General features: G+C 48.1%; 1 protein-coding gene across 2 annotated transcripts in view; it reads right to left on the bottom strand.

Annotated features, from left to right (window-relative positions):
* The window catches only part of FHIP1B (FHF complex subunit HOOK interacting protein 1B), a 436,229-nt gene that overhangs the window by 226,018 nt on the left and 190,588 nt on the right, over window positions 1-19,623 (bottom strand). For both annotated transcript variants that reach the window (XM_078658708.1, XM_078658710.1), the window contains exon 2: window positions 13,606-14,005. In XM_078658708.1, the coding sequence (XP_078514834.1) occupies window positions 13,606-13,734 (129 nt within the window). In that variant the 5' untranslated portion in view covers window positions 13,735-14,005. The remainder of the gene's footprint in view (window positions 1-13,605; window positions 14,006-19,623) is intronic.

Genomic DNA, 19,623 nt, shown 5'->3' on the forward strand with positions numbered 1-19,623 from the left:
GCAATCACAGCCACTATCCAACTCTTGCACTTTCTCGCGGAGAATGGCCACAAAGTCTCCAAAAAGAAACTGCAGTTCTGTCAGCCCCAAGTAACATACCTAGGCCACCTCCTGTCCAAAGAAGGGAGGAAACTTACGCCCGACCGAATCCAAACCATCCTAGACACCCCCATTCCAAAAACGCAGAAGCAAGTCCGTTCATTAGTGGGCCTTACTTCTTTCTGCCGACAATGGTTACCAAATTTCAGTCTCATTATAAAACCCCTACTTTCCCTGTTGGCCAAAGATGTTCCGTTCCCACTCCCGTGGACTCCCGAATGCCAAGCATCCTTTAAGGAGTTGCGGGATGCCCTTTGCTCGGCACCCGTTCTAGGAACACCAGATTACTCCAAGCCCTTCTCCCTCTTCACTCACGAGAGGGAGGGATGCGCATTGTCTGTCCTAACTCAGTCCATCGGCGCCAAACAACGCCCTTGTGCCTACTTCTCTGCCACTCTTGATCCAGTCGCCAGAGCTCTACCTGCCTGCCTTCGAGCAGTAGCCGCTGCTGCTGTCTCTATCCGCCAGAGTGAGGGAATTGTGCTTTCGAACTCTCTCACGGTATTAGTGCCCCATGCAGTTGACACCCTTTTGAACCAGACCAAGACTCAACACCTGACTAGTGCACGACTGACAGGGTACGAATTGACTCTACTTGCACCCCACATCACCCTGAAGAGATGCACGACATTGAATCCTGCTACACTGTTACCCTTGCCCGAAAATGACCCCGATGTGCCCCCTATACACGACTGTGTGACCCTCACGGACGAACAGACTAGGAGTAGAATTGACCTCCGAGACATCGCTTTTACAGATCCTGATGGAGAACTATGGGTAGATGGCTCTTGTATCAAACTCCCAGACGGCACCACTTCTGCTGCCTATGCGGTGACGACAGCTCGAACAGTAGTTGAAACAGCTCGCATCACACAACGATCCGCACAGGCAGCAGAACTAATTGCCCTCACACGAGCATGTATCATAGCAGCAGGAACCACGGCAAACATTTACACGGACAGCCAGTACGCCTTCGGGGTAGTTCATCATTTTGGGCTCCTGTGGAGGGAAAGGGGATTCCTGACGTCCCACGGTACGCCCATCCTTCACGGAGATTTAGTCTCCGCCCTGATTGAAGCAGTTCTTCTCCCCAAACGATTAGCAGTGATCAAATGCCAGGCACACAAGAAAGTGACAGATTTAGTTGGACAGGGAAACGCACTAGCCGACATCACTGCCCGAACCACAGCTGAGAATAGGACAACGACACGCATGTATGTGACCAGGTCACAAGCAGAAAAATGGACCGACGCTAGGGAAACGATCAGGGACATCCAATCGGCCAGCACACCACACGAATTGACTGAGTGGGCGCGGGTGGGTCTAAGGGATGATGAAGGCTGCTGGCGGACAAAAGACACAAACAAATGGTTGCTGCCTGATGCATACTTGATCCCCATACTGACAATGGCACACTCCCCTGCACACATAGGTTCTGCCCCCATGATTGAACTCATTTCCAAAGTCTGGCACAACAGCAAGATCCCCGATTCGGCCAAACGCCTAGTCCAGCAGTGCCTTATCTGCTTACAACACAACCCCGGGAAAGGAACTGTGGTACCCCGGGGAGGGTTTGGGATCCCCGACCACCCCTTTGAGGTCCTCCAGATGGATTACATCCAATTAGAGAGGTGCCCAGGCTTGAAGTACGTATTGGTCATTGTATGTGCCTTCAGCAAATGGGTGGAAGCCTATCCGACCCGTGATAACACTGCCATGACTACTGCCAAAGTACTACTGAAAGAGTTTTTCCCTCGCTACGGCCTTTGTCGAATTTTATGGAGCGACAATGGCCCCCACTTCATAGCTGAAGTTATCCAATTAATCCTGAAGGGGTTGGGGGTAAAACAAAGATTCCACGCAGTCTTCCACCCCCAATCCGCTGACCTGGTTGAACGACACAACGCTACACTGAAACTAAAACTGTCAAAAATAGTGGCCACCACAGGACTTAAGTGGCCAGATGCCCTTCCACTGGCATTGCTATCGATGCGCTCCACTCCCACTAAGCACCACTTGACCCCCTACGAAGTTGTGTTTGGGCGGCCTATGAACCTCTGGACTGCCCCTAAACCGACCTCCATTCACGACGTCCCCGACGTCCTGCTGTCAGACTATTTATGCAAGTTAACTAAAACATTGTCTGTCATTCATCAACAGGTGCAGCAGGCCATCCCCGATGCTTCCAGGGGTCCCGGTCACGATATCCAACCGGGGGACTACATCCTGATTCGGAACTTTCAAAGAGCGAAGAGTCTGGAACCCCGGTGGACGGGCCCCTGGCAAGTACTGATCACCACTCGGACGGCTCTTCGAGTGGAGGGGAAAAAGAACTGGCTACATGCACACCACTGCAAGAAGGTTTCCTCGACCCTGGCCACGACAGACAACGTCAGCACCCAAGAAGAGCTCCTGAACAAAGACCGACCATCACTGAACTGCTATCCTGATACCGAGGCACTTGAACTTGCAAAACACTCTGATCCCACTGTGCCATCTCGAGAAGGGTATTTCCTGCGTCGAAAGGAGGGAGCTTCGGCTAAGTAGGCCACTGACTAAGTTAAAAATCTCAGAACGGTGACCCAAAGCAACCAAGGGTTACCCGGAGAGAAGCTAAACAAAGTCTGTGGTTCTGCCCACTACCGAGCACCTTGAAGATGAAGATGATGGAAGCGCCAGACAAGAAGATGATGGAAGCGCCAGATAAGAAGAAGTCGGAAGCAACAGGAAATACCCACTACAGGAATCCAAAGACTGACAATTTGCACAAATCAAAGACAATCGCTTTCTTCATTGTCTTCCTCTTTTGCCTCCTCCTCATGACTTCCTTCTGGATGTTGGAGGAAAGTACACCCGCTCACCAGATGTTGCCAACCACTGTCCAGCCAACCACCATGAAAGAGCACCACCTGATCACCCTTTCACCTCAGCTCCGAGAAAGGCGTAGGGAGTTTTGGAACAATTCCTTCGTACAACTGTTGCACCAGCACAACCTTGCTGCAAATGCCACGAACTGCTGGATCTGTGGGTTGCTCCCACATGCTACCGGACACTCCATCCCCTTCATCCCTTCTCCTTTCTCAGTTCACGGCTCCTGCCTCGCCTGGTTGATCCTCATGCAGGAAAGCCACAAAGACAACGCCACTTCTGGTCAGACAGTGTCACACTTCTACTATGGGTTCTGGCTGAACAAAACAGGAAAACCCTTTTGTCCTGCAATTTCAGGTTCAACCTTCCTTACGAACATCCCTGCCAAAGAAAGGGTTGAAATGCAAGTGCTCCACAATCCAGCCAGACCCACCTTCTCCCACCTGCGGAAACAAACGGCTGCCACCCTGACCGTGGCCCTGTCTGTCATCAATGTCACAGGACTCGTATGCCTCGAAGGACAAGGAACGCAGCTGGTGGGTCACAGTTCTTGCCGCATCACCAAAACATTGGTCTCAGCCGACCCCCCCTCCTTTGTTGCTTCCCCGAATATGTACTTTGTTTGTGGCACCAAAGCTTACACTTGGCTCCCAAGAGGCTGGAGGGGTACGTGCTACATCGCCTTCATTCTTCCTCCCACGTATGTGGCTCCAGCCAACCACCACCGGCAAAAGCTCGCCGGAGATGTTGAACAAGCCAACTCCACCGGAGCACAGTTTCTGGATGCAGCAAAGGGACTTGTTCCTCTGTGGGGACCAATGGCAAATAGCCACGCTATCCGACACCTGACTCAGGCAGTAGAAACAACAATTAACATCACCGCTGGCATCCTTGCCAACAACACGGCTGAGCTTCAGGCAGTCCGCCTGGTGGCTCTTCAAAACCGTCTTGTTCTAGATGTGGTTCTGGCCGACCGTGGAGGTGCATGCCGCATCATCGGCTCCAGCTGTTGCACCTACGTGCCAGATAACTCACCTTCAGTCTACAAAGCAATCGAACACCTCCACAGACTGTCTTCAGAGATTCACCAGGAGCAGGAAGGATGGTCGCTTGGAGGCTGGTTCTGGGACACTTTGAAGAACTGGGGATGGAGACTGTTTACGTTTATATTGATACCAATCATGATACTGTGTGGGTGTTGCTTAGGTATTCAATGTTTACCACCTTTATGTGCACTTATTTCCAACTGTATGTGCCCAAAGACTTTGAACTTTAAACCTGAACACATGAGTCCCCTATACGAAATAGAGGTGCGTGGTCTCTTGGGGATTGATCCGAACTGACAAGCTGGCGAGACATGTTAAAGGGAGGACAGTGGAATTTTAGTTTGTGTACTGAACATCATCTACGCCATCTTGCAGATTCACGTACGAACATACACGACAGCCATTTTAGGTACCATGGTCTCCCTGTTCACGATCGCCCCGTCAGCGCACTTCCCTGACCTTGCAAGCCTTCCCCGCGCACCCTGGCTGCCCCCGCACTCACATGCACAAGTCATGAACCCCCCCTCCCATGACTCTGTCTTAGGGAATCACACCCCGCGCCTGACCAACACCTCCTTTCCGTCCATGAATACCCCTCCTTTTGATGACCCCTTCCTCTGAGCCTGACTGCCTGTACGAACCGCTGGTCATCCTTTAGCCCGAGGATACAGTTTATTGCCCATTACTGTATGCACTCGCCTTTCCTGAAAGGAGCCACTATTGATCACGACCTCCCCATCCCCTGAGATTCGATCAGGCGCACACATTCCAAAGGAATCGGCAGAACACTCAGCTGCGTGATAGCCCCCTCCCAATCATATGAGGGGAAAGGGCCCCTACTGTTGTCATGTGTTGGAAGGGGCCGGAACTGGGGGGGTGCCGGTGATGTCGTTCTCATACTTCACAATGTCCCTGTTGTAATAAAGGACGTTCACATGTCTTAAACCAGTGTATAAAAGACCAGGTCTCAGAGGTTGAGAGAGCACCTCGAGACGATACCTTGTTGTCCGATCTGATGTGTTCTCCTCCGTCGGAATAAAACTTGTTTCCTGTCTTCCTGTCTCCAGCGCCTGCCTCTTCATTGAATAACTTCGTATGGTATTAGAGGCGTTTTACGCCGGGCAAATTTAACTTAGGAAACATCTACTGAAATCGCCTGACCATTTTGAATTGATCTTTATCAATTGGCGTCCCAAACGCGGGGCCCATCAGCGACACGTGGATCCAGTGGGAGAGGTCCCGACGACAGAGTGAACGACTGCAACGATCGGAAGAGCTCCTGTCCGCTAGACCCTCGTCTGACAGCCGATCATCTGAACTTCACTGATTCCGAGCAGACCTCTCCCGAGTGATCTACGGTCCTGACTGGGAACCACCAGGAGTGCCGCGATAGCAACAGAGAGTAGAGGACGATCGGGCGCTGGAAGCGGAAGACGAGAAACTGTCCATACGGTCCGGGTAAGGTCGTGACACACGACAAAATTGCGAAATTGATTGATTGATTGTTTGAAAATACTAGTATTACTTATTGACTGTTTCTGAGAAATTCTCTATTTGCAAACAAGCACAGAATCGCCATACTCTGTTTAGTCTTTGCAGATAGTGAAGGGTAGGCAACGCAAACCTTTAACACGTCGTGCCTACTTTTCTCCTCATTGATTGATTGATTGAATCGAGCATTGAATTGTTCGAAGTTGGTTCTCTTAAGGATCTTCTCTGCCCGCAAACGGGGAAGAATAGGAATATTCTCCCTCCCTTTGCCGGTAGTGAAGGGTAGGTAACGCAAGCCTTTAACACGTCGTACCTATTTTATTCCTCATTGATTGATTGATTGTCCGAACATTGACTGTTTGGAATTGGTTCTTTTTGGAGGTATTCTCTGTTTGCAAATAGCGTAGAATAGAATATTCTGTCCAGTCTTTGCAAATAGTGAAAAGATAGGTAGTGCAGGCTTTTGCCCCCATTGTAATCCGTCATGCCTATCTTCTCCCCATTGGTTCATAGTTGGGTCAACCCGGACCGCTTATTAGAGATGAACCATCCAGCTCCACTGGAAGGCACCCCTAATAAGGACATGTTTACTAAGCAAGGACTAGTCGCTATAGCTTATAGTAAGTTATGGCATAAATATACAAAAAAGGATCCTAAAAGCCAGTGGCCACTGATAGGTTCTTTTGACGAAAATAAAATAAAAAAACTAGAAGCAGCTGTAAAAATAAATAAGGTAACGCCCACTATGCTTGATAGTATTGGCATGTGGCGCAAAGAAGCAGAACATCGCAGGAAAAGAGAGGAAGCGAAAACAGTGAAAGAATTACGAAAAGCAGCCCATCTGGCCGCAAAAGAACTAGATGAAGAAATAAGAAGAAGAGAGGAAGTTAAACAAACGCAAGAATCAGGACTGGCAGGCCAATGCCCTGTCAGGACCACCTCTGCGCTCTACCCGGAGATTCCCTCCAAACAGCGGGCAAATGACGAGTTACTACTCGGTCCTCCAATTATCTACATGCCTCCTCCTTATGCTCCCAGCCAGCCTCTAGCACAACACTCACCAGTTCAAAGTGCAGGTGTGGGTGACCCTAGCGCTAGTGCCCCGGCTCTTACGGCCTTCGCACCAGCCGCATTGGTAACAACAGCAGATGAACATGAGACTAGCAGGCACCTAACAGCCAGACCAAATAGGTTGAGCAAAGATGAGCGGGATGGAATCGACAAGATAGCAAAAACATTGGTAGAACGGAAGGAGAGCGAAGAATATACGATGAATATGCACAATCCACATGCCGGTAGTCACAGACGGCATTTCATTTTACGGTTCAGCTACCACACCCTGAACGCATATGAGGATAGGTACCAGAATAAGGGTCCTGCAAAACTGACGACTCTATATAGAAGGGTCGATGTTGGAGATGGGACTGAGAGCGATGTGACGGACCTCTTCATGCAAACGCTTGAGGTCTTCCGCCACCTCACGGAACAGAAACCAGAGGTCAAGATCACAGTCCCTGAGACGATTGAGTCCTCATTAGAAGCAGCCAACACGATGATGCCTATCAGAGAAGCCGCCCCCTACTGGGTTCCCCCAAGAGGTCAGGGAACAAACGATGATATCAACCACGCAGATGCAAAGGGGAGGGTTGTGTACAACTGGGTTTACCAACCATGGGATCGGCAAAATATTTTAACTTTTAGACAAACCCTGCCCGATTTAAGAAAGAACCCTACAGCATTTTATACAGAACTAGGCACAGCCTTGGGCTCAACCATAATGACTCTATCGGACATGGATTTGTTTTTCGGGTTGTGTCTGCCGGCTGATGTGTGGAAGCAAATCCGGAGAGCCGACCACACGGATCTGTTCGGACACACCTGGACAAAACTCGATGAACTAGATAGGCAGCGAGAGCCCGGAAAGAAACCTGTAAAAGACATACTGGAACTCCCTGACAAAATAGTACAGAAGCTAAAGACGTTGATCCCAGAAAAGAAGGTAGACTGGTCGGTATTCACGGCTTGTCGTCAGAAACCTCAGGAAGATGTATCAGAATATTTCTCCCGATTTGAAACAGTGTTCTCCGACTACAGTGGTCAAGACATGACCACCGCAACCGGACAACACCTATTCGTGCAAAACTACGTAAAAGGGCTATCGCAAGAGGTCTCCCAAAAGTTACAGACGAGTGAGAGTAGTTGGGGAGCCTCCAAACCTGCAGCTATCCTTCAGATGGCTCAGTATTATGAACACCAAAAGAACGAGAACGAGAGGGCGAATGAGAAAAAGAAAAAGGACTTAAAGGAACGAGTGATGATTGCCCAATTGCATGAAGTAACTACAGGAAGGGAACGATATAGGGGAACTACCAGTCGAATGCCCCTAGGAATTCGGCCCCTAGAGACCGCAACTCCACACCTGGCGCTCCACGAACCGACCTCGATGAGAACCAGTGTGCATTTTGCAAAGAATTTGGGCATTGGAAGTCTCAATGCCTGGCCCTTCGGGAACTGATTAAAAATAAAGAGACAAGGGACATGACAAATGGTTCCAAAACTGGAGGGCAGGGACGAGGGCAGACCTGCGACACTGCCAATGACCGATCTGGCACACCAAACACATTTGACCGCCCCCGACAGAATCAGTGCCAACAATCCGACTGCGACAATGCTCACGACTCTGCATAGGACTGCCAGGGGCAAGGGAGGGATCCAGTCGAGCTCTGTGTTGACCAGCAAGGTCCTTACGTCACTGCTAAGGTCCTGGGTACAAAGTCTCCATTTTTGGTAGACACTGGAGCGACACGTAGTGTATTATCAAAACGACTGATTCCAAGGGCACCCTTGTCTGGCTCACACATTACCTCGATAGGTTTCGATGGAACGCCCTCCACTAATCCCCTGTCTGTACCTATCTCCTTTGACCTAGGAAACAATCCCACTGACACAACATTTCTGCTCTCCTCCAACTCCCCTGACGCCATTATGGGTATTGATTTACTGAAACATTTCCGAGCTACTATTAGGTGTTCCCCGGATGGAGTCCGAGTCATCCTGTACGACAACCCGAGCATGTCCAGACCCTACCCCGCACGACATATGTACGCCATAACAGATGCTGACCTATCCTTGCTCGATACCCTACCCCTGTACCTATGGGCCAGAAACGACTCGGATGTAGGACGAATGATGATCGATCCTGTACACATAACTGTTCGACCAGATGCAATACTCCCGAAACTCCCACAGTACCGGATATCGCCCGAAGGCGAGAAGGCATTGGTAGCGATTATTCAGTCCTTGGTAGATGCAGGAGTGGTAGAGGAAGTGGTTAGTAATGTCTGCAATAGCCCTATCCTACCCATTGTTAAGAAGCAAGGTGAGGGAGATGAGAAAGCGTACCGCTTCATCATCGACCTGCGAGAAGTAAGCCCCTGTGCCTTGATGCTGAGAAGGTACTGGCTCCAAGGCCCATTTGAGGAGGATCGCCTGAACCGCTTCATGCAGAAGATGGAGGTGGTGAGGGTGTGTGAACTGGGGAGGATGAGGGAAGCTCCAGGCAATACCCACATTCATGTTTGATTAACATGAGCACCCACTTGCCTCAGCTGATTTCCTTCCAGCATGGGAGGAACTCTTGTAGCCTCCTCCTGAGAGATGTTACGTGACCTGCGGGAATGCAGGTCTAGTCAGTGCTAGGAAGTAGTGGTGATCTTGCCGGCAGCTCTTCTTCCTCTGCCCTTGTTGGAGTGGTTGCCCCAGAATCAGCCCCTTTGCTCTCTTTAGGTGGTCAGCCTGCTGGTACCCTCCGGTATAACGGAGGCCAGCCTGATACTGTTTTGCTGTTTTCAATGGAACCCCCAGGAAGCTATCGTCTGCTGGGGCATCCGTTGACTTTGCATCATCGATGTTCTTTTACATTTTTCTGAGCATCTCATCTACCTGTTTCCCCCTGAATGGCAGGTCAATACGATGCTACTGGTCTTCAGGCTTGAAGCCGGATATGTGAAGCCATGAGTGACGGCTGAGTATGATGGAGATCTTCACATCCCTGCATCAGTTGGCAGCATCAAGAGCGCAGTGTTTAGTGGCGCTAGAGATGGTCTTTCCTTCTGTCAAAATGTCCTCCCCCATCTTCCTGATTTGTTCCAGAAGATGCTGGATGAGCTACTCTGCCTCATCCCTCCAACCTCTGTTATAGAGTGCAGGGAGGCCTACAGAACTGACAATGCGGCAGCAAGTGGCCACCCAACTGCTACCATGTTGCGTACTGCGGCAATGTCCTTGCTCACTCTCTTTATCAGGTGGCGGGGCATCACCTGTGGCGTGCGCAGAGGCCTTCTTAAGGCGAGCATGCTCCACCAGAGCCATGGGGTACATGTTCCCTAATTTACATGGGACCAGATGGAGAGGTCTTGAATTTCTTGTCTACTCTGGTTGTAACCACCGTAGCACCTGACTAGCGCTGCAAAGATGTCAGGGCTGTCTTCAGCATCCCATTGAGCACTGGAAGAATTTGCAAGGCGTGCTCTGATTTCAAAGTGTTTTAAAGAGGAAGGCTTCCTCTTCGGGTAGGATGTGCAGTATCTCCCTTGTGGTAGGCAGCTGCTAGCTGCATTGCCCCATAATATGTGGTAGGAGGGAGAGGATCAGGGTGAGTCCTTATAGGGACATGATCTAAATTGCGATTCCCCAGTGGGTCAATATCACAATCGTCCCATTGGTTGCCCCTGAGGTAAGGATAGGAGGAATCATCATAATCCTCTAATGGGAGGTGTGGGCTGCCCTGGTCTGAGCAGTATGTGGGGACCCCTGAGGTGAGAACAGCAGAGGTGAAAAGGGCACTGGAGGATGTGGTGGTCATGGAGAAGAAGTAGAAGGAGGAGGGCTAGTAGTTGTGTGCTTGAACCACTTTGGGGCTGGTTTGACCTTTGAGGGAGTGCGTGGAGCAAGTTCTTCTTCAAAAGCAAATCTCATTTTCCTTGGGAGGGTGTCTGCAGTATTCGGGGAATTGGGGGCGGTATTTGCTGTCATTTTCCTCGTGGAGGGATTAAGGATTAGCCGCTTTTGTTTGACGACGAGATGCGCTTGCAGTTTTTTGAGGATTGACTCTGAGTTGTCCGGAGTAGCCAGCCTGTGGAAGCAAGTCTCAATGTTGATGCATTTTTCAAAGCCAAGAAGGTGCAGGCATGAATGGTGCCTCTTCAGCTTTGAAGGGTGTCAAGTCTGGAATGTGTCTTCAGATCCGAAGGGCGATGTGAGTTGGCATGCTTTGGTGGATCTCTTCCCCTGATGCTGACCAGAGCCGAAGGTGGTGGAGGCACGGCAAATGGTTGTTTCTTGTGCACAGAGCTGGAATTCTGACTCTTGAAAGGGGTGCTTTGACTCAGAGTGTTTCCTCTTATTAGACTTCTGATGTGCTCTGGCTTTAATGATACTCACAAGTCTGGGTGTGGGCTTACTGGGAGGCCCGGACTCATCCTAAGTTGGTGGAACTACTTCCTAGTCTACATCGGCGTCGGATGCACTGCAATTGATAAGCTCTGGACTTTGTTGGTGAGCAGGAACGACAAAAGACTTGATGTCTTCTTCGTCCTCTGCACCAAGGGGTTCTGGTTCTCCGAAGATATCCACGGTTTCTTCAACTCTTTGTCTCGCCCACATGTGGAGATCGGCTCAGGGATATTTAGTGTGGCGCTCAGGGCATTTCCATAACGGCAATACTTGTTGTGACAAGTCTTTCTCTCAGATGGGGGTGGATGGAAAACTGCGAGGATTCAAAGCGTAAATGTGGAATACGTTGAATCCAGAAGCCCCATCGGTACACGTCTGGACCAGAGGGTGAAGCACCAATTTGTGGTATGATAGTTTCACAAGGATGGAGCTTAAACTTTCATGTGCAGGGCCCATTTTGGCTCCCATTTCTTTACAGAGGTGAGCTGGAAAACATGTTTGAGGAGGACTGGTAGAATTCCTCTAGGGCAGGGACAACCGGCAAAGTGGCACTTTGATTTTCGTAGCACTTCCTGTAGTCTTTGACATGGATGACCACAATCAAAACAATCAGAAAAAATATATGAAGTGCACAATTGACTCAAACATGTACAAAATGAATAAAAGGTAATTGGTTTTGATTGAACGGGTCAAAAACTGAGATCTTTCTCAATGGCCCGGACAAACCTAAGACGCTTGCTTGCCTCTCTCCCTGGGCTCTCCAACTATTTCCTCTAATTCAGTCAAAATCTCTCTTCAACACTGAATTATCTTTGACCATTGAGGTTAACTCTATGACCAAGAACATGATTTTTAAACTCGGTAAAAGAGTACCACTACTGCAAACTCGAGATCAGCTCATTCTTTTTCTAGCAAGAACTCTCTCTCAGCTACTGCAATGGAGATTATGCCGGACATCCCACCAAAGCCTGAGTAAACTAGAAAGAACACACACTTTGCCGCCAACGCGTTTGAGGCTTGAAGGTTTCAGACAAGATCACCCTAGCATTAATATCATTCCACTACCTGTCAAACAGAATTGATTTCAAAATCCTCTGTTTGGTACCAAAACCACACATGATACAGCCCCTGGCTACCTTTCCATATTATTCATTCCATATCTAAAACAAGCATTGGCAAAGCCAACAGATCTCAATTATATGGCGAGGACAAGCTATTTTCTCAGTGAAGCCTTGTTTAAACTAAAAGTAAAAGAAAACAAAATCAAAATACTGGAGGGACAGTAAACACAAACTTCAAGGTATTTCCAAACTGATCAATGAATTACAATTTTCAATTTTAATAACTGGCATGGTTTATTTTCCAAATACTAGGTTGTTGGTCCTTAAAAGAACATACAGCTGTCTGGGGAAGTGAACACACAACTGTCAAAAATTAAAGGAAAATGCTTTCTAAGACTGATTTGCTTTCCACACAACAATGAACCGGAACAAACAGTGCCCCTCAGCAGTCCAGGAAGTGGATTTATGGGCCTATGGGAGAAGGGGCATCTCCAGCTGTAGTGAGTGCAACAGCTCACACTTCTCTGGTGCCACAAGTGATGCCCTTGTGTGCCAGGGCCTGGACCTCCATGCAACACGAGGAATGAAGGAGATAAAACAAGCTTATGTCAAACATCAGCAAAAACATCCCTGCGGCTGTGCTTTCACAGAAAATCTTGGAGAAGAGTGGGGAGCAACATGGAGAGAGAGCATGGGGCAGGGATGTGAGGGGGAAGCAGCACACGTCGGGAGAAAGCAAGAAAAACACATGCACTCCATTAAGTGATCAAAGAAAAAGTAGTTTTCGGATGGGAGTCGTGAAAAAATAAAAAGCATCCAATCAAACAGATGGTAAAGAAGCTATGTTCAGTGGGAGTGAAACAAACACAAGAACAGGAAGTAAAGCAAAAAACAAGAAGCAAGCAAATGAGACTGACAGGAATGCCAGCCAGTGATGAGCAATGGGCTGGCTCTAAGCCCGCTGTGAGCTTGTTATGGCTTACAAGAGGTGTTTCAAAAACAGACTGCTATTAGCTGGCGGTTGGCAAGACCTAGTATAAAAGGAGAATCAATGGGGTTCAAAGCAGGAACCAATGCCAGCAAATATTTTTTGTGAGCATATAAAATAAGCAAAGCTTGTTAAACTCGACTAGGATAGTTGGTAAGGCCCACATCAATACAAACAAAGTCTGCATTTTAAGTGAAACTCTCCTAAGGACCGAGGTAATCAACAGGATGTGTATGTAAGATAAGAACAGGATAGAGCTCACAAGGAAAGCAGGTTCTAGCTGCAGAATTTGGATTTAGAGCATCTTGTGGACAGTGGAATGCCACAAGTATTTCCAGCCGCTCAGTTTTAGAAAAAGTTTATAATGTTTATAGGCATCTACAGGTCATCAGAAAACCAGAAACATAAATGTAGCATTGACACCGTTTCAACAAGATGCTTACAAATACATTTCCATTCACCTTGTGGAACTGTGAATATTTTCAAAGCAGGTAGCCTTGACATCCAACTTCTTAAAACTAACAAACAGGAAGCTCTTGCATCATGGCTTGGACCCCCACTTGGAACCTCCACTTAGACCCTCCTCTGAGTCACTTACCTGAGCCCAGTGGTTTTTGAAGACCATGAGACAAGTCTCTGGGTCGGCAGTGACTTGTGGCTGGAGGCTGGCATTCCGATGGGCCTTGTTAGCTGCTCCCCGTGGATTCAACTTACTCAGCCAGCTCATCCTCGCCGATTGGTGAGGGGCCAAGGTCACAGATGAGGATGACGGTATGGCGAGAAGGGTCGCAACGGGTAATGGTTGGAGGACATGGGTGCGGGCGGTGGAAGACGATCACAGCAGTAAACCCAAGAAAGGCTGGGACAATATGTCAGAGATCAACAGCCGTGAAGCCTCAGTGTTCACATCTTCAGCTTGGTGCTTCTGGTCAGCAGAACTGCAGGAGGTTTCATCATGCCCGATAGCACTTCCAGCGCTGGCTTTCCAAGTAACTGAGCTGTGGACAATGGAAGACAAATGATAGTATCTGTCCATTACTGCTGCATTCAACATCCTAAGCAGATAAGTAAACCGTCACCATCTTCCCAGCACACGACAACTGACACGGTGCATTAGTAAATTCAGTAGCAAATTCTTCTCATAGGGGAAAACCAGATAAACAGGACTTCTAAAGTCAACACTGCTAAATGGCGGTCATCGGTAAATGTTTCCTGAACAGTCAGGCATTTGTGAAACATGCAACTGACATTTTAAGTTCCTTGCTCATTGTATCTCCCAAAAAACATGAATGCGTAGGATCTGGTACTTGGCAGCGTATGAACACGTATACAAATATTTGCATGCTCGTGCCTGCACTGTAGACCACAGGATATGGCCCTCTCTTCAGCAACCCGAGCACATTTCCTTTCACAGCTATTCTGAAGCAAGTGTCAATGAGCCAACAAGCAGAAAGACATGAAAATCCCCCTTGATGCCTGACCAACAGTCTGAGCATGTGAGCGATTCATTCAGGCCTGGTCAGGACATGTTTGCTTCGAGGTGCTTGGAAAGGGATGGAGAAAGGAGGAGAAATACATGTGCCTGCACTTGTGTGGGAAGAGAAATGTAGGTAGATTGTCTCCAGAAGGTCCCACAGCAATCACTGGTGAGCAAATGGAGCCAGAAAGGGATGCAGCCCCGATGGGAACAAGGCCAGAGGGTCTTGTAAATAACACCTGAGCAGTGAAATATTGTTGATGTCCCTCTCGGCTGGATTGGTCTTTGATAACAGTGAGAAGGGATGCAAATGTATCTCATTCTCAGTCGGTAATGGGGAGCTACAGAGATGCAGACGGCCAATACTCTGAGTGGTCTCTGGACCCACTACGGGTGGCGAGATCGGCTTGCACATGAGCATGCTGATGGATAATTCAACATTATGCGGCTAATCAACTAGTTGTTGAAAGGCCCTGATAATTTGAAGAAGCACTTATCGGCGAGAGGTTCAGGCAAGGGTAAAGTAGAATCATCTAAAGAAGTGGGAAACCCAACAAGGCAAGCACTTCAGTGAATTGTCAACACTCAGCTTCGAGGCAGACATTTTATATCTGTGATCACTCCAAGCACTCTATTCAAGGGGTGGAGGACCCAAGCACACTTGTTATCTATAAAACTGGTTATGTGAACACTCTGCACATCTGGAAATGTTTGTAAAAATATTTTAGAATACCATTTTCTTCACACAGTAGTATCACATTTCCGTATGCACCTTTACCCCCTTCAGGTTTAATTAAAATCATACAAACAATTTTAATACACAGCAGCAACATGTAAAAAAGAATAAGATCATGGAATAGACTTGAATGTACACCAATACTCTAAAATGACATTATTTATTTAGAACATGCTAAAATATAACCAAGACTATCACCAGCCACATGACTGTTGTAACATGCTTACATACTAACTCCTGTAGTACTGCATACTGGCACAATATAGTAAAACTAAGATCACTAATTCACCCCCATGGTTGTGCAGCCAACCGATACACCGACTGCTGCAACTCCACACAAAACAAACACTTTCAATGTAAAGGAATTAAAGTAAACCAAAAATGCAAATGCATTAACATCAGTCAATTCTGTAAGCATGGGTCCAGCCGCACCCATATTAAGACGCTTAACACACAAAGCATAACTAGATAACATTTGTACATTTCCTAAACCATCACTACTGTGAGGACAGTATCACGTACACTGCCCAAAAAAAACTCTCTGCAAAAGATATCAGAAATAAGATAATCACTCTCTTTGATTAGACCTCTGATTGTGAACATAATCCTTCAATGTATTGCCCACATCACGGTGAGAATCAAACAGAATGTACCAAATAGAATTACCACAGATCTCGGGCCGGCCAACGCGTCATGCGCACTTTGCATGTTCTCTACCCAGACTGCATCACAGCCTGGGTTGGGAACATGCACAGCCTGCCAGCCCCTGCTAAGGCAGCGTTGTGATTGGCCAGGGGATTCCAGGAGGCTGTGTGCTTCCTGCCAAGCAGAGAGGAGGATGGAGAAAGAAGAGGCAGCGTGTGGCGGTAAAAAGGTAAGTCCTTTTGTTTTTATTATTTCCCCCCTCGTACATCCCTTCCCCAGCCCCCCGCCCCACCATCCCTGGTAGGTAGCAGCCGCTACTGAAACTGAGGCCTATTAGTATATCCATCCCGCAGCACCAGGTGCGCCTATAAAGTAACATATAACTCAGTAGAGTAGCCGATCTATCTGAGGTGCAAGCACAGTGTGAGGCGTGGACGGTGCTGTGTGCTCGTCAGTGTTGTGACGACCACACCTAAATAAGCTGGGATTGGCCTGGCTACAGTGGGAAAACATCCTAGAGGCCCACTGACGCAGGGCAGAGACTGCCAAGGATACCTGTTGCCAGGAAGCGGGCAGCACGCAGAAGGGCAGTAATCCATCATACCAGGCTCTTTGCCAACACCGATAGTGCAGTCGGCACTCGAAGAAGTGCTGAAAAAAAGATGAGAACACAAAACAGGGTGTGGTGGAAGAGGAAATAGTTGTGTGCCTAAGGGAGCAAACAACAGGCCAAAGTTAAAAATAAAACAACAGAACCAATTCCATCTGAAATATACAGCGAAGCACAGTAGAAAAGGCCAGGGCCAACCTCCAGAGCCCACAGGATGGAGGTCTGCAGTGCATATAAGGGGCAGTTCACACTCTAATCAAAGGCAGAACTCACCCAATCCACCCAACACAAGGGTCTCTCGTCAAAGCTGGAGATTGCAGCCACCCCTGGCCCACCCGCCTCCAGAGAGGAGATCAGATTAAGCAGCAGAACCACAGGTTTCAAGATCCGTGGATGGATGTCACCCCAGAAGGTGCAACATTCACATCCTGGGAACTCCTCCCTACTGTGCAGTGGCAAAAAAAGCCCCCAGGTTGGAACCCCAGGGGCCTTCAATATGGCATGGATGCACAGGCCTGTTGCAGGTCACGTGCTGCGCCTGACCCAGGTTCTGAGTGGTAGTCATACCTGTTCAGGGGCTTAGGTCTCTGCCCACTTAATCCGGGGCACCTCTGTTAAGGAAACATATTGTATATTTAAAAGTGTATCAAAACTGCTGGGAATTTATTTTATTGTTCAATTAAAAGTATAGAAACCTTGTGCATAAGTGCCAACCTACTCGTGTTGAATAACAAAGGTCCTTCTGCGAAGTGCTGGTACTATTCTGTTATAAGCGGAGGTAAAAGTGAACGAACAACCTTACTGTCATGCACACAACACAGTAGGAAAGGCGGGCAGCAGCCAAACACCCGTATCCACTCCTTATAGAGTCGTCATACACAAATGTGAAAGAGGGCTTTGTGATCACAATACACAAAAATAGCATACCTACTGGCTTTTGATGCTCCCTTCACAAGTGACATGACGTCTGCGCCTCTGTTCCCTCAGTAATGATCATATACCATCAGTCAGCCAGGGGCAGACTCACTGGAATTGTCATTAAGACTATGAGCACTGGCTGGAGCCGCGTCTGCCTGTTCGCGAGCTGACTGCATAGTGTCCCTGCGAAAGCGGCGACCACAGCCTCAGCAGGAAGTGGAGTGCCAAGGATTACGGTAAATTCCGACCGACTGCGGGATATCTCTGCCACTTTGGTAAAGCAACACGGTGTTGATGTTATCTCATATGCTGATGACATGCAGCTAGTGTTTTCCTTCGAAGATTGCTCAGAGGCCGTTTTTTCAAAGTTTAGGCAGTGTCTCATGGACATTTCAACATGGATGACAGCTAACTGCCTAAAGCTGAACAGAGAAAAAACAGAGGTGCTATTTTTCAACCAGCCCTCACCCCCACTATCAGATCTCTGGTGGCCTATAGACTCAACCCCCTCCCCTCCCAGTTTCATCTGCTAGGAATCTAGGTTTCAAACTAGATACCTCCTTGTCATATAAGACCCAAATAAGCCAATCTCCTCGTCCTGCTTCTGGAAAAAAAGGCCCTCCGGAGATTCCTCTATTTTCTACCAATGGACTGTAGGAAAACAATAGTCCATGCAGTAATCACATCACAACTTGACTACGCAAACAGCCTGTATTTGGGGCTGCCAGCATACTTGCTTAGAAAACTGCAAATAGTGCAGAACGCGGCAGCTAGGCTCATCAGAAATATCCCGCTAAGACATCACATATCCCCTCATTTGCGCAGTCTCCACTGGCTGCCTGTCAAGAGAAGAACTGAATTTAAGGCACTAACTCTTGCATACAGAGCACTTAATGATACTGGTCCTCAATACCTAAAGAAGAGAGTGCGCAAATACCACCAAACTATGGACCCAATGATCTAATAGTCGCGAGCACCTTGTCATCTCCCGTTTCTCTAAGTCCAGAACTGGAGGACAGTCCTTTTCCGTTAAAACTGCGACCTTATGGAACTCCATCCCGATTATATTAGAAAAGCCAAATCAGAACTTATCTTCCGGAAGGCTTTGAAGACTTGGCTCTTCAGCCTCCCGTAGCAAACTAAGAAGTGACAACTCTAACTCACCTTTCACTGTATCCGCAAGAGCCGGGACACCCCCGATGGGGGTTGCGGCACGCTATACAAGCTTAAATACATACATCTCAGCCTTTGGCCGCAACTGAGATTTTAAGCTTTTGTGGTTGGGCCGCATGGATCTGAGCTTACATGGGCACAGAGCACGTTCTGAACTTAGATAGTGTAATACTAAGCATTCACACTGTCAACGCAACAATAACCGAGAGCTGAGCCACTATAAAAGAAATTACACGAGGAGATGGAATCCTTGTTGGAAGCTCCTACATGGACACCTAGACTTACAAAAGGGTATCTGAAGGCACTGCGAGGGCTTCTTCCACACTCTACAAGATAAGAGTTAACCATCCCCTCTCTCTGATCTTGATTCTAGACCGTCCGGATAACCAGTCTCAAGAATCACCATGTTGGTGAAGTTAATGTTAACTTCTCTGGAATACACACAGTGGAGCACCCTGGGAGAGTCAGTAGCGAACGGTACAAATGCTGCTTGTTTTCAGTGACTGGTTCATGGCTGATCCATCAAGTCTCTCCGGGTATTGGATGGGCTACAATTTGGTATGAATAAGATAGAAAGTGCCGCTTTTGAAGCTACTTTCTAACTAATCACAAAGTGCCCCAAAATAACTGAGCTTCAAAGATCTGTAAACATTTACAGACCTTATGAGGGAATAAGACCATGCACCGGTCTCTTGAGGGCAATTAAGGGGTGTCTTAAAGTACAGCCTTTACTGCCAGTACCGGCACTTTAGAAACCTCCTGTATAAACCACAGAGGTTCCATTTTCCTGGAGATCACCAAAGACCTTCAGAGATGGACACAGCATCTACCCCCAAAGAATTCCAATGAAGCAGTCTGTGGTCCTCACAGGCAACATCACAACCCCTCTAAACACGCCCTGGTCAGTCTCACTGCCTCCAGCACCAGCGACTTGAGGTGAAGTCCTACTCAGACTACTGTTGGCCAGTGTTTGGCCCTTCAACAAATCCCAGAATGCTCCAGTGCAACTTATGCCACATTTTATCCACTTAAATAGTTTACAGTAACACTTGGCAGC

Source organism: Lissotriton helveticus, chromosome 8, assembly GCF_964261635.1.
Source record: "Lissotriton helveticus chromosome 8, aLisHel1.1, whole genome shotgun sequence".
Taxonomy (NCBI): domain Eukaryota; kingdom Metazoa; phylum Chordata; class Amphibia; order Caudata; family Salamandridae; genus Lissotriton; species Lissotriton helveticus.